The following is a 16390-nucleotide window of genomic DNA, read 5'->3' as shown; positions in this document are numbered from 1 at the left end:
TTTTTTTTATTTTTATAGAAAATAACTTATCAATGTTTTATTTTTAAAAAATTTATTAAAATAATTAGGAATAAATTTTACAAATTAAAAGGTTGAATGAGAATAAAATTGAAAAACAATAATTTAATAATTTAATTAAAAAAAATATAATTTCATAAATTATCTCAAATAAAAAAATAACAATCAAAATAATAGAGATCAAATCTAAAAAATAAAAAAAATGAAAGATGAAGAAATTAAAATAATAATAATTAACATTTCATAAATTATTTCAAATAAAATAAGTAACAATAAAAAGAAGAAGGACCAAATTTGATAGATAAAAAATTTCAATTAAAAAATGATAAGGAAAAAGCAAATAAAATTATAAAAATAAGGACCAAAATTAATATAAAAATTAAATTCTAAAGGATGAAATTAAAATAAACATAAAAAAATTTAAAAAGTTATTTTTCATAAATTACTTTTTAAGAAACAAACATATTCTTAATTTGCCACAACAAGTCTTCCAATATTATAATACTTTTATATAATCACCATATATTTTTGAATTAAAATTGAACTGTAAAAGAAAAAAACATGTTTAGTAACAAAAAAAATTATTTCCATTTTCAGTTTTAATTTCTAGTTTTTCTTTCCAAAAAAGAATTGAAGAACATGTTCAGTTGTTGAAAAACAAAAACCAACTTTCTAACAAAAAAAAAAAGAAAGAAAAAGAAATACATCAAGATTAAAGATTATAGTTGTTTTGCATAAAAATTCAGAACTATAATTTATAATAGTCATATTTTGTATTTCTAATAATCCAATCATAGAATATTAATTTTATTTCATTTAAATTAAAAATTATCATGAAAAAAAATTTATTGTTAAATCAAAAGATATTTTTATATTATATTTATAATAAAAATTAAGTCTATAACACTAACTAAATATGAAAATATATATTAAAAAATTTAATATTTTTCATTGCTAAAAATGTTTTTTATATCAAATAAAAAAATTAAATTGTTCATGTATTTTTTCATTTGAAAAACAACGAAAACTTGCAGGAAAACTGTGAAAAACCTTTAAAGAGTGTTTTCTAAAATTATAAGCCTCTGAAATTTGTTTTTCAAACTCAATATAAATTCGGAAAACTAATTTTTCATTTTTTTAAATGGAGAAATATTACATTTGAACAGTAAATCTTTTTTTTTTCAATTTTTTAATTAAAAAATTACTTTATTTATTAACAGACCTTAAAGTTCTCTAAACTCGAGGTGGCGATTCGAATGAGAGGGTTTAAATTGCAACAAAGTAAAATATGCAAGGTAACACGAAGCTGAACATTCGGCAAACTACAACGGGAATCTTGACGGTTAACTTTTAGCTTTTATTAAATAGGTGGCCTGTTGCTACATGCCGGGTTAAATAAATTTTAATATAAAAAATGAATGCTATAAGTAATGATAGTATTTTTAAAGGATAAGGAAAAATTTAGGAAAGAAGCCTTTAATTCAAATGGGTACAATAAAATTAATTAATTTAATAATATAATTATTAAAAAAAGCTAATGATAATAAAAACAAAAAAATAACAATGACTAATAAAAAATAAATAAATGCTTACTAATATTATAAAAAAACACTCTTTAAATATTCTGAAAAGATTCCAATGATGTTATTTGATAACAAAATAAAAATTAAGTGAGAAATAGGATAACTTCATAAAAAAATATTAAAAAACTTTAAAGCTTAATTACTAGAAAATCAAATGCTGAAGGACAAACTGAAAAAATAACAACCAATTAAAAAAAAAGATAAAAAAACTCGACTCAAGTTAACATGTCAAATTCATGACGGACCATGATAATCTCGTACAAAAAAAATTGAATGAAATAATGAAAATCAACTCTCAGTCAAACTAAATGATGAAAGTGAAACTGAAAAAAAAACATAATTAAAAAGAATCATAAAAATAATTTAACCTAAATTAACTTAACTAACTCAGAATCTATGATACGTGAACGAGATATATATATATATATATAACCATGAATGCTAAAGTTCAATAACCAAATGTTGAAGGATTAAATAATAAAAATAAAATAAAATAAGACCTAAAAAGATTAAAGTCAAATTATGCTATTTATAAAAACTTGTGACTCGGGTCATGAGATTAAGATTATCCAATAAAAGAAAAACATGAAAAAATCATGAAATAAAATTCTCAATCATCCAAAATTTAAAAACAAAATAAATAGTAATCAAGAAAATGAAGATTGATTCTAGTATAAAAATTAAATGAAATAAAATAATGAGGGATAAAATTAAAAAATAAAATAAATGAAGAAAATGATAAAAAACAAAAACAAAAACAAAAACAAATAACAATCAAAATAATAAGGATCAAATTTGGTATAAAATTAAATGAAATAAAACAACGAGAGATATAATTGAAAAATAAAATACATCAAGAAAATAATATAAAAAAGTAATTAAAAGAACAATGACCAAATTTGATACAAAAATAAATGAAATCAAATCTTGGAGGATAAAATTAAAAAACAAAAAAAAAACTTAAAAATACATTAAAAGTGAAACAAATAATAATAATAATAATGATTATTAGAATTGATACAAATATAAACTAATAGGACACATTTATTTTTTAAAAGGATAAACACAAAACCCAAGGCAAGGAAAGAGAAAATGAAAAAAAGTAAAATGGTTTATCGTAGTCCGACGACTGTGTCACCTTATATATGTGTCTGACCTCCAAGAAGAACATGTTAGGATATTTCTTCCATCACCATCATAGAAAATGGTGTTTCATTGCTAAAAGATGCCTTAGGCATCTAATGAAGAGTATGAGGTTCCCACTCGCTTTCGTGTGTGTTGTACATATCAACCATAATTTATTTTTAAATAATATTATATATTTATTAAAATACTAAATTATCTATTAGTTAATTTAATTATAATTAAAATAATTAGGGTGAAAATACAAAAAAGCCCACGAATGTTAGTTATTTTTGTTTTTGCTTTTGAAAGTAATTTAATTATTTTATTGTGCTTTATAAATTGAAAATTAAAAAGAAAAACACAGTTGTGGTCAAATAAATTTTTATTTTATCTTTTCATTATATTTTTAAAATGTGATAAGATTAAGTTGTCCATTCAATTTAATAAAAATTATTTTACCATTAAAAAAAATTTAATAATAACCAATCTGATGATTTTGTTTGGGATTGTCAAAATCATCATTATAATATTTCAATCCACGTTATTTCATGTATTTCTCTACAATAAAACACTACACACGTTTAAGTCTTTGTTAAGAGCGGTAACCCTCCTAGATTCATAAATATTGTCATTCAACTCCTGTAACTCAACATTTTTCAATAGTACCCATGTTGTTTTAAGAAGTTCTATGTCAACCCTAATTATTATATATAGTTTTTTTTTTTTTAGAATTTTAAGTGTTTTGGTCTCATGGGATAGAATATATTGGGATTTAAGTAAAATAGAAAGATAAAAGAAAATATCAAAATCAAAAAGTGAGTTTTTCATTAGTAAGGTGAAATTGAAACTTCTGAGAAAGATATGAAGTTGCCCTTCTCTGAGTCCATAAAGGTTGAGCAACGGCTTGGCCCAGAAATTCAAGACGGGCCAGGCCCTGAAATATAGAGGCACTCAGCTTGCCGTTGCCAGCCTGGCATCAAACAATCCTGTTCTTGTCTTAACAGACGTCAATTGCTTAGAAACTGAAGCAAAAGACCATTCAGCTACACACTAATTTGGATACCGGCTGTATAGCCATGAACTGCACCCAATCTCACTCTCCAGTTTGATTCAATAATGAATTCAGGTATGTTTTTCTTAATGATTATTGCGTAGAGACAAGAAAGGCAATAATCCCTTGCTCTCAAACCTCAATGGAAGGCAGAGAAATTACTTTGATCCTCTTGCAAAGAGCCTACTGGGATCGCTATGCGTAGCCTAAGAATGAAAACAAGGACAAGGGCCATCACGAAATTCCTCATCTTCTCGAGCTAGACCTGGCGATGATCATTTGTCCTTCAAACAGGGTTACATTGCAAGTTTGATTCAATAAAGTATATATATTATAGGATCACTCACCTTTTGACAAAAATCTCGGATCACAGCGCTTTACTTCTGTTTGAGTGTATTCGTGCCCCCGCTTTCATCTCCATGCACTACGATGAATTTAACAGGACAAGCGAGGACACAAGGCCTTATGACGATAATCCCTCAGATGAAGATTGGAGCACGGCCACGACAGCGTAAGCAAAAGGCAGAGAACCGTAAGCAAAAGGCAGAGAACCGGAGCCCTGCAGGCCGTGGCTTTTAAGTGTCCAGTGTTGCCGTACTCTATTTTGTATTGTCCATTACTCTGCTAGTATCATTATTAGCATCTTGACTCGAAAACAGAGAGGTAAATTACGGGTCAGTATTCAACAACGCACATTGAAATGAGACAATCATGATAAAGAGGAAGAGTTTTCAACCAACATTCAATGCAGTACATCATCGACAATTGCTTGAAATTTCATTTGGATCAAAAACCTATTTCATTTCTTCTTTCTTCTGGAATCACATGAGCGCTCTTTTTTTTTTTTTTTTTTTGGGGGGGGGGGGGGGGGGATAATTTACAGTTTCTTCTTCAAAGCTCAATACGAGAAATAAGTGGGCTGGGTTCGGTGGAAGGAGACTGTTGATTAAACAATTGTCCAATCATTTTCGCTTTCATCTTGGTATGCAGCTTTGTCGCCGAAGGACACGCTCTCAGGCCTCGGAGGCTTTCTTAAGAATAAAGAAGACTTGCCATCAAAGAAGCTAGAGAATGGTTGGCGACATGAATTTTCCTCTGAGTTCTTCTCATCTTTTGATGGGTTTCTCGAGTTTCTTTCCTTGCTTCCAAAGCTCAGGCCAAGCATCTTCAACCTACGTCTTGGTTCACCCACAGTATTGGTTTCTTCCATCTGCCTTGCTGCCTTTAGGACTTCCTCTGGGTTCAATAACATTGTCTCTACTGTTTCGTACACCTACTACATCAAAAAAATGTCGCATTAAAGTAATCTTAAAAAGAAAAACTAAGTCATGAAAACTAGAGTGCAAGAAAATTTCGAAATAGTTCTACCCTTGAGCATTTTTGCATGAAGTGGTTGCTCTGAGAACTCTAAAAATGCACCCTTTATAGTTGAAAGTCCAACCACTCCATAAGGGGTTGTTTTTGAATGATAATGCCAGCCATAATTTCTCATTACAATAGAGCATGACAAAAACATGTTTCGAATTTTAAAAAATGACTGTTCTGAATAGTGAAAGAGAGAAAGAGATGGAAAACTATAGGTTACATAGTTATGCATAGGGTATTTTTGCGTACAAGCAACAAAGTTAGGTACTTCAAGTAACAGTATAAACGCCATTTTGAAATGAAGGAATCGATAAATGCTACAAATGCTTATAATTATCTGATATGGTCTTGGTATAACCTACCTGGCAGAGATCATCCATTTTATCACTCCAGATTTTTCCTTGACAAGTGACAACAACATAGTCTTTGCATTCCAAGAATATCTTCAACAAATCATTGTTACAGGAGAGTTTAGCCTCGGCCATTACAAATCCCAAACCAAGCTGAAATTTTCAGAACATCTGACATTATTAGCACACCATAAAAGAGGTACGATTTGAAGTTAACAACATGTAAATAACAAGTTAACAATGCAGCTGCAGACTGTACCGATGAAGCAGAAGAATTGGAATTTTTTCCTTCTGGTTTTAGTTTTTCCTTTTTAGTTGCAAAGAGCAATGTAAACTTTGTCATATGCAAACGTCAAATTGCAGGATCAAAAATGTTTCTCATGATATAGTATGGTATCAAAAGGCAATTCAGGAAAGACAAACGCCAAGCACCACAGGAAAGCTAGTGAAAGCTTATAATGTTAATTATCAAAAACATGTAGCTTGACGAGACCTAGCTATCTTTCTTCTTTGGGTCAGACAGACCTGGCTATCAAAAGGCAAAAATCCTAGGTTTTATATAGCAGTGTAGCAAATGAACAATGCTGGATGGGAATAACTTATTGATAAGCAACATGAGCTGTTCAAGATATCTTACCAAAGAAATAAACAGCTGTTCAAAAAGCTCAACAGGTGGGATGTCTTCTAAGTCATTCAGAATACCCTCCCTGAAGAATTAAAGCAACACACTGCCTTGTAAAGTCAAGTGTAAGCACTAATCAGAACTAGCATCTGTATAAAGATTCAAACTTACACAGCCAAATCCACATCAAAGAGGGGAGCCTGTTTAACAGCTGGTACAGGTTTGGCTGTTTCCCACAGTTCACGCCACAAGTTACCTAGCATTGTTGCATATTCAATTACAAGAGAAATCAGATAAAAGTTCAAATCAGTAGCAGCACACTCAACTTCAACCTGCTTAGTGAAGTTTATGACATGGTCACGTAACTAATTGATTTGATCATGGACACTAGGAGAAAAAAGAATGCAATAATTTGTGATTCAATAGACAAGAAAATCCAGATGAATACACAATTCAGGTAAAATACATCTTACATAGAAACAACCAATAGCTAGCAGTAATATCTTTAAGAATTAATCTGCTTATTGCTTTGCTAAATTAACAGTTCTATATTGTAGTTGAGGTCACCAGGGTAAAGGGTAAACCTTCCTTTTGCATTCGACTGCTTAGTTGACCTCTTGTAGAAGATGAATCAACTTGATCAACATACTCTTGAGCCTCATCACTTGGCTCACCTTCTGTCCAGTCAGGGGGAGAGTGCCATCTGACAAAATCTTCTAAGATACAACCAGGATTTGCAGCCTAGCGCACATATAGAATGTCAATTACTTTCATAAACTTCCTGACATAAGATATACTTTGTTTGAAGAATCTACCTTGAAGGCCTGCATGTCAGAGAGGAGTTGAGAACACCCAGCGCCAACACTGACCATTGGAAATAACACAATTCATCAAAGAAATCCCAAAGCTTAATTGCTTTCCTAAACATCACAAGTTTCAAATGCAGAAAGCTAAAGGCGTGCATGGGCCTGAGATCAACATATTGTGCTTTTTGACAGAACCAAACTTGGATAAAGATAAGTATTTTGTATAAAAACTATTTAATTTGTTGTCAATTGCAGGCATCATACTACATTTACCAAACATAACCATAAATTTAAATGGTTAATATTTCATATCCATTCGTGATGCTTAGAGAATGCAAAAGAAGCCCAAATCCAACACATTGTTTAAGAGGCACAGAGGAATCCTATAACAAAAACATCAAAGAGAACAATGGCTTAAAAACTATAATAAACATCAAAGAGAACAATGGCTTAAAAACTTTATTGACTAGCAGATCTTTTATACTTTGTTCAGCTGGTCTAGCTCATACAACGAGACTAATGTTCCTAAACGTAGCAGCAATTTATTTGATTGCAGATCCAAGGACGACAACCTGCCCTTCCTTATCTCAGTGTGGTCAGCACCCTTCCCTGTTTTGGATGGTTTTTACTGTTCTGCTTAGCACCTAACTTCTACAACAGGAATTACTCAACACACTAACCTTCCAGTTCGCAGCACGAACTCTTCTGTTTCTTTGATAAGATCTTCAGTAAGCAAAGGTCCTTCCTGTATATATGGATGAAAATGGATTTAAACAAGAAAGTCATATAAGTACATGGTTAAGAACTACTGAGAATAACCAACCAAACCTGGGTGATCGGTGAGTATACAGGTTCTCCGGTTTCCAACATGGTTAAATTATCAGCAGGTCTATCAGCTCCCAATCGAAGAACAAGTTCTCCAGTGCTTATTCTAGCATATAAGATATGGTGTGAGGTGACTATGCCCTGGAGATCAGCCGATTCTTCAGGACATGAACCAGCATGCCTCATTACTGATTCTATTGATTGAGTGGCCAGAGTGCGCCACTTTTTTCTAGAAATACAAGAATTCACAACCTGAAGTTGCTGGTACAAACGACAGGAATTTAAATCTGGAATCTCATCTAGAGGGATGCCAGGTATATACAGCTCTTCAGACCAAAGTCTTCTTATCTGAAAATGGTGAACATGCTTTGCCAGATAAAGAAACTGGTGAAGTGATGCTAATGCTCAAAATTCCAAAGCATGTGAAAGATCGTATCTGAACAATTTCATGGTTTGGACCAAAAGGAAAACTAGTTATCGTGTATTGCTTTGCAGTGAAGAGAACAATGGAAATTGTTCTTGTAGTGGTGCTAGATTTTAACAGTTATTATTTGAGGTTTGTAAAGCTTATGTAGTCTTTCCCATGTGTTAGATCACCAGATAGAATTTCTAGCAGTCCACTTACCTCAGTAACAATTTTGCACCAGAACAATGCCATTTTTCGCAGGGTTGTAAAACTTCCAATTACTTCAGATAGTTTAGTAAGAAAGCCCTCAGGTGGAGCACCATGAATATCTCTGGGCAATAATGGTGGTTCCAAAACCAGGCTCATGTTCCGGCTGAGAAAGTTTCCCTCTGCGAATATCTTGCAAATATTACAACGGAAGTGAAAGATCATCACAAGATAATGCATCAAAATAACAAATTTTTATATGTAAAACAATAATGCAATGTATCAAAGAGTAAAGAAAAACGGTATGAAAAGCAGTCTGAAGGTCATCTAATCATGAATCTACCTGCATCAAACAATGATTTTATCAAGGATACCAGCTTCTCATCATTACCAAACTCAGATGTAAGTTTACCCTCCTTGTCTCGAAGCACTAATGACTTAACTGCAGCAAGGCTTAAGCTTGCCCTCTCCATTATTGGTGAGGAAGCTCCAGATGATGCCAAAATGTCTTTCACTGACTTAAACTTTTTTCCAGAACTGAAAAAGATTCCCAGAAAACAATTAAGAACTCTGTGTGCATGGAGAAAAATCACACTCAATTACAGAATAATCTCATCAGGACACAGCCTCAAGATTTGCCGAGTTTAATAAAATGATCTGAGAACTAAAAGAAAAGGGAATATTTAGGTCAAAGAATAAAAAAATATCCAGCAACTTACTCCACAGCTATAGCCAATTGCTTCAAGGCAGAAACTGGAGGAATTGTATCTGGGTTGGTGGCATTTAATCTTTCCACTATGGAAGAAACATGTGAGCCCTACATAAGATCAATCCTGGAAATAAGTAAACAAGTAAAAACAAGAAATTCTACATTTGTGTGAGCCATGCAGCAAAACAAACAACAATCAAAGATGTTGGATAACGGAACAGACAAAAGCTTTTCCTATTAGCTTCATACTCTTATATATTGTAGGAACAAATGTACTACTCTGTTGCAAGAAAACAGAGAAGCTTAGTTTTTCAGCATGACCCTTTTTAGGTAAAGAAAAGAAAAAAAGTAAATTGGGGAGAAAACTACCACTTGGCTTAAGTATTAACTGCCTGCGGCAACAAATAAAAGCCTTGATAGAATGTCAGCTCATGTGGAACAGCTTGTGTACGAGTTGCTATCTTTCTAGTTCAGAAATTTGACTCATTTTCAGTTGGAACGTTTTCATCTAAAAGTTGTGCTTTACAGAAACCTAATTATAACCTATAAATTTCTGTCTGAACGCATTTCCATCGATCGATTTGGAAAAGCTCCTTTCTTTATTTTTGTTCTTCAGATCACTGGCAACAACATCACTGCTAAACATGCATTTCGAAAACACTAAAGCGAAAGTCATTCACTCATCAGCACATTTTAAGCAAACAATATGATGGACACGTCAAACGTCAAGCAAATAGATGATACAAACGGCAAATATAAAATGAGGGAGATGTTAGTTTGATACCTTGGCCTCCTCGTCGTTTTTCATGTTGAGTAAGTAGAGATTTTCATCGTAAAATGGAAGAGCCATGGTTGAGTTTTCAGCTTTGTTGTTGTTGTTGTTGTCAGGTTCTCTTTTCCCTCCTAATCTTATAGTATTCTTGAATCTATCTTGCCAATCCAGCTTAGTCCCTATTTTTCCAGGTCTCCACCTCATATGTTGCTGCTTCCCTTCATTCTTATGCTGCATCATGCCATTGCCCACAGTAATTTTTTCTTTTTCTTTTTTCAAGAATACTTAAAAAAAAACATTTATTCAAATGAAGTTCAATTTCTCAATCGAATCAAAACACACCTATTTTGCAAAAAATAAAATTAAAAAAACAAAAATTAGTTCACCTTTGACTCGCTGTAATTGCGCGGAGACGACTTGTCTCCCGATTCTTTAATCGATTCCTTTGGCGATATCTTATCTGAGTCTTCTCCGGTTCATTTCAACAAAAAATCAAAACTCCATCGATGATTAATTAATTAATATATACACACACACACACACACACATCTTTTTCTACACGAGAAAGAAAAGGAGAGGGGAATTAAAGGAAAGAAAGCAGTGGATATAGATTGAAGAGAGATAGAGGCGGGGAACCTGGCCCTTCTCGATCGGATATAAAGTCTGATTTAATGTCAGTGAAAACTTGTTCCGCTTTAGCAGCAGCGGAATGGATGGCGGTCCTTGCTTTGGATACAAAAGAAGGCGACTCCATATCCTGCGCAGGGAGGTGCGTAGGTTTGATTTAGACAGATTTGAGGTGGCTAAAGGAACGAAAATGAAGGCAAAGCATGTTTTCTTTTCACAAGGAAAGACTGGGATCAAAGACACGAGTGTATAGAAGCATCATGGTTGAAGACTCCTGGGTTCTGGCTCCCCTTCTAATTAATTTATTCAATTCTTTTTTTTCCCCCATTTTTTTCTCTAAGCCAATTATTTTTGTTATATCATATTTATTAACTAACAATTAACCTATTGTTTTTATATCATCAATAAATTCCACTATAGCCGGACCATTAACAAAAGCCAGTTGCACATTGAAGGCGCATATCCGTAATGGTATCTTTGGCCTTTCTAAAATAATCAAATATCTTTGTACTAATGTCAGTTTATTAGTTATTAAGGGATTGACCCCGATATATGTTTTTTTTTAATGCAGTAAAATAATTTAATTATTTTTTATGTTAAAATATTTTAAATCCACAAAGAATGATATTTATATTTTTTTAATTTTTAAAGCACAATAAAATAATAATAGCTTTACCCTTTAAATTAAAACATGTGTACAAGGATTCTCTAGTCTTTTCACATCAATTTTTTACAATTATTGGCTGGAGTAAATTGATTTTTTACATTAATTAAATATTATTTAATTTGAAAAGTATTGATGTATCAAAGCTTTCACTCATTTTAAATAAGATGTGTAAAATCTTTAATAATAAAAATCAAGACGTGTTTTGAAAATGATGGAGTAATTTATTATTGGTAGCATCTTTTTTTATTATTATTTTTTTTATTGAAAAGTATAACTTAGTCTTTGAGTAATTTATTATTGGTAGCATCTTTTTTATTTTTATTGTTTTTTTTATTGAAAAGTATAACTTAGTCTTTTTTGTTATTGGTATTTCAATTTCAATTTTTTTTATTTTTAGTTTTTATTTATGACTTTTTATAAGAGTTTTATTGGTTTTCAATTTCATACTTCAATCTTAATTTATCATATATTATTTTTCAATCTAGTCCTCATTGTTCTGATTTTTTTCTTTTGTTAAATTGATTTTTCTTTTCAATTTTACTCATCAATCAAAATTTTGTTTGTATTTCTTATTTTAATTTCAATCTTTATTTTTTTGATTATTTTTATCATTTTATTAAATTTATTTTTCTTTTCAATTAAAGATCAAATTTATTTTATATCTCAATTTTGATCATAATTCTTTTAATTACTACCTTTTTGTATTGAATTATTTTGTATAATTGAAATTCTTTTTCAATTATTATCCTTAAACATTTGATAGAATAAAAATTGAATTTCATGATTTTTCTAGATAGGGTATTTTCGATCTAATGACTAAAGTCACAAGTTTAAAAAGTTAATATAAGTTAATTTTTTTTTTGTAAAAAAAATAGGCTTTGTGATATTGCAGGTTTTCTTTTCTATCAAGTTATTTGGATCATTACAGGTTTAGTGAAATAATCGGGGTTGGTTAAATCTTAATTATCGGGATTACAAGTTTGTCATACTAACTTACGTTAACTCAAATTCATTTTTTTAAGTCTTTTTTTATTCTTAATTTTATCCTTTTGTATTTAATGAGTTAAGAATTGAGCTACATCTTTGGTTTTATATTCAATAAGTATTTGAGCATCATTTTTATGTAAAAAAAATAAAAAAAATAGACCTGCAACATAGCACAAGTCCATAGCTAGATTTAATCTAATTAACTATTAAAGAAAAATTATTATTGTTGTTATTGTTACTATAAACTCACGAAAATAAATTGTTAAACTATTGTTGGAACTAATCAAGATACTTTTTAGATTGTTCACTCAACTTTTCAATCAACCTCTCTTTCTCTCTCTCTCTCTCTTTCTTTTTACATTTTACACTTAGGCAATTAAATTTTATTATTTTTTTTTATCATACTTGCAAGTTTTGTTGACATGGTTTTTTTGTGTTAAGATTGATTTTGCTTTGTATACTCTCATATATGCAATATGTCAAAGATCTCTGTTACAAAATAAAATTTTAGGAATGGTGAAAATAAAAAGCTAAAAGAACAAGGAATATAATTAATATAGAAAGGAGGCATTTATTTTTTATTTTCATTGTTTAAAAGGAGCGGAGAATTTTAATTCAGTCCCTCAAGTTTTAGCTTTGCATTATTTTGGCCCATATTCTTTTAAATTTTTAAATTTTAGTCTTAAACTTTATTCTTATTACATTTTAGTCCCTAAATACTAAGAAATGAGAGAGAAACTGGCTAAAACAAAAAGATGAAAGAAAAAAGGGTTTGATCAACCACAAATAAGGTCAATCTTAATGTTAATGAGTTCTTGTTACATAGATAAGTTTAATGAAGTTGGTGTTGGTCTTTATCCATATTGAAAATAGTAGATTGAGATCCATAATGTTTTTTATTTGTTTTATTTGTTTTTTAGGTTTTTTGATTGATTGGAGGGTGTGTTTATGTAAACCCCTGAAAAATATGCAATTACAAATAAACAAAAATAGTTTAGAATTAATCAAAATGAATTAAGAATGACATTAAAAAAAATATTAGGGGTGAACCTGATTAAAAATAGTTTATAAAAAAATTATAACATTATCGTAAGCTAGTAATAAGTTTGTAAAAGAACTCAATAATAAAAATGTAAAATAAATATACTATGGCATAAGGAAATGGTCCGAGGACTTAGTAGAATAATTAATATGCTATGGGCAAGGAGGGCACAAGAAAACTCGAATTTTGGTGTAAAATAACATAGCAACCAGTTTCACACTAACAAGTATAATTATCAATTTTACTATCAAATCCAGATGAGATTTTATAGGGATTCACCTAAAATATTGGTCTATATCAAGTAAATTTTTTAGAGAAATCATATTTTGAGGCGGCCTTGGAAAAATGTCAATGGTTGGATTAAAATATAGAAAAATAAAAACATAGTCATTTGGCCAAAAATCCAGCCCTTCTTCTCCTTTATATTTGGGGTGAGTTGCAAGAAAAGTAGAGAAATGAAGAAAAGAAGAGAGAAAAGATAGGTCAACATTAAAAATCCTTGAGAGTGAACATAAATTTATCATGGAGGGTCAGAAAATAAGAGATTAACATCATCTATCACAAAATCTAGAGAAAAATCAAGTGGGAGACACAGAAAAAAAAGAAAGAAACTTAAGGCTAAAGAGGGAGACAGAGGAGGTGCGAAGCAATTTTTAGCAGTAGCATTTGAAGTTCATTTTATTGCTCAATAAGGAATTTTAAACTCATTTAAACAAGTTTGAATGAAAAAAAATGAATTTAATGCATAATTTTTGATTTTTTAAACTAGGGTTCTTAATAGAAATTTAAGGGTTTTGTGAAATTTAATTGTTTGAAGAAATTAAGATGAAATAGGATAGAAACAACTTAAAATGATAAAAAAAAATGAAAAAGAAATGGAGGTGTATTGGGTGTATGCGTGACTGGCCATGTTAGGAATAAATAAAAAAAATGGAGAAGTTATGTTTATGCTTGTTTAATTGATTTATATTAATGTGCTAGTGATGAATTGAAATGAATAAAATTAATATACTTAATTGTTATGGAATTATGAGTGAGCTTAATATAGGTATGATAAGTCTATGATGGAAGTTGTATGTTGTTCTTATTTGGATTATGACGATGAAATTATCTTTTTACCTTTTAGTGACTTAAATTTAAGCTTTTAGTTTAGTGATGTTTAAGTTTTCGCATCTGATTTAGTGGTTATTAAAAGATTGTTTAGGAGTTTATGTGTTTTTTCTTAATTTTTTAACACATTAAAATTATTATTTTACCTCAAGAGTCAACAAATTAAAATTGTTGACCAAAAGCTTTCTTGGATTTTTGCAATATTCGCAATAGTAAAAATGCTTCTTTGCCTCCAAGATAAAAAAAAATGATGGGTTGCTAGATAAGGGTATTTTAGGTTTTTTTCAATTTTCATGTATAGTAAAATAATGTTTTTAGCTTCAGAAAATATAAAAAGAAGCTTTTTTTGGAGGTATTTTGATATTTTTACATAAATATTTTGTGTAATTAAAAGGATCATAGGAGTATTTTAGTATTTTTTATATTTTATTTTTTTAATCAAAAAACTGTTGAAGTGTATTCTTCACACCCCGATGATTGGGCAGCACCCGTGTTATTAAAGAGACGCATATGACGTATCCCAGTGGTTAAATTTGGCCATCTGCCATCTAATTGGAAGCGCAATCATGTTTTCTTTCATATAGTGTGGCGCGTGTAAATAAATAATGGTTGAATTACCATTAATGATCGATTATTTGTGTTTTTCTTTCATTTCTCTCGCCTAATAACTTAAGTGTATAATTATCTTCTTTGTTTGTTATTTGTCAAATCAGGCATGTATGTCATTCTTAAGTATATTGGGTCTAACATGGTTGCCATACCCAAGATATTTTGGTCTAGCTATTATATTTAAATTCAAAAAGCTACGATGAATGTATGTTTACTTGGTTGCTAGACCCAAACCCTTGTGCAAATATATTGTGAACCAAGATACAATCCACTATAGATTTGCATAGATGAGGCTAATGTTGTCTTTTCATAGAAAATTAAATTAAAATCCTGTCCTTTGGTTGAAAAAATTAAAGCCGTAGTTGTAAGGGTATTTTAATATTTTTCATGGACTTATTGATTATTAAATGTTTAAGCAGGATATGACAGTCTTTTCATGTTTATTTAAATAATAAAAATATTATTCTATCTCCAAGGTTAATAAAATTAAAACTTGTTGACTAGAGTTTTTTTTTTTTTAATCTTTCACAAACAATTAAATAGTTAAAATACATCTTTAGCCTTAGAAAAGACAAAAAAAGTAAGCTTTGTATATGTGAGTATTTTTGTTCTTTCACACTGTTTTTGTGTAATTTTCTACAATCATAGACACATTTTAGCATTTTTATATTTTTTTATTATTTTTAAATTCAATAAGCTGTACTACATTTATGTTTACTTGAGTTTGGTAAGCATGCTAGATCCAACTTACTTGGGTGTTAGACTCAAGTACTGTGATTCTGACATGGTTGCTAAACCTAAAATGCTTTAGTCTTGTTATTATATTTAAATTTAAACAGCTACGCTGAACCCACGTTTATTTGGTTACTAAACCTAAGACGTTTGGGTCTGGGCAACCTTATGCAAATATACTATAGACCAAGACATAGTCCATTGTAGATCTGTACAGTGGATTTTCCAAGCTCTAGAGATTTAAGATAGACTAATGTTGTCTTTTCACTTAAAGTTAAATTAACATTTTGCCCTTTAGTTAAAAAAAATTAAAACCCCGGTTGTGGAGCTATTTTAATATTTTTTTTATAGGCTGATTGGTCATTAAAAGTTCGAACGAGGGTATAGTTGTCTTTTTTCATGATTATTTACATTATAAAAATGCTTTTCTATCCCAAAGTTAACACAAGTAAGACTTGTTACCCAAGTTTTTTTTTCCTTTCACAAACTGGTAAATAATTAAAATACATTTTTAATCTTGCAAAATAAAAAAAACCCTTTGTATATGGGATATTTTTGTTCTTTCACACTACTTTTGTATAATTTTCTATAATTAGGGGGCATTTTAGTATTTTGGTATTGTTTTATTATTTTTAAAATTGAAAAGTCGTGTTGGACCCGTGTTTACTTAAAAGTTTAACAAATTTGCTAGATCTAACTTACTTGGATATTAGATCTAAAATACTTAAATCTGACAAAAGATTAAATAAAAATTTAAATCTCATTTGGTTAGGTTTA

General features: G+C 30.1%; 1 protein-coding gene and 1 long non-coding RNA gene across 3 annotated transcripts; both read right to left on the bottom strand.

Moving 5' to 3' along the window:
- Positions 1-3530: 3530 nt before the first annotated feature.
- LOC105116434 (uncharacterized) lies at positions 3531-4301 on the bottom strand. Its single transcript, XR_840529.1, has 2 exons — positions 4125-4301; positions 3531-4042 (listed from the first exon to the last, which is right to left on the bottom strand). It is a non-coding gene; the product is annotated as an uncharacterized LOC105116434 (long non-coding RNA).
- A 157-nt stretch (positions 4302-4458) lies between these two features.
- Positions 4459-10801, bottom strand: LOC105116433 (uncharacterized). Of its 2 annotated transcripts, none has more exons than XM_011013800.1 (14): positions 10476-10801; positions 10226-10305; positions 9852-10070; positions 9078-9175; positions 8702-8895; positions 8371-8540; positions 7749-8093; positions 7601-7665; positions 6930-6978; positions 6699-6855; positions 6286-6370; positions 6130-6199; positions 5505-5645; positions 4459-5050 (listed from the first exon to the last, which is right to left on the bottom strand). In XM_011013800.1, the coding sequence occupies exons 1-14, from the start codon at positions 10591-10593 to the stop codon at positions 4724-4726; spliced, it is 2118 nt and encodes a 705-aa protein (XP_011012102.1). In that variant the 5' UTR covers positions 10594-10801; the 3' UTR covers positions 4459-4723. The 2 variants fall into 2 exon arrangements, with proteins under 2 accessions (XP_011012102.1, XP_011012103.1); XM_011013801.1 differs by having other exon boundaries at positions 10226-10299.
- Between the last annotated feature and the right edge of the window lie 5589 nt (positions 10802-16390).

The sequence above is a fragment of the Populus euphratica genome, unplaced genomic scaffold (assembly GCF_000495115.2).
Source record: "Populus euphratica unplaced genomic scaffold, PopEup_1.0 scaffold944.1, whole genome shotgun sequence".
In the NCBI taxonomy this organism is placed as follows: Eukaryota; Viridiplantae; Streptophyta; class Magnoliopsida; order Malpighiales; family Salicaceae; genus Populus; species Populus euphratica.
The sequence above is the reverse complement of the archived record's forward strand: the minus strand, read 5'-3'. Positions and strand labels throughout refer to the sequence as shown.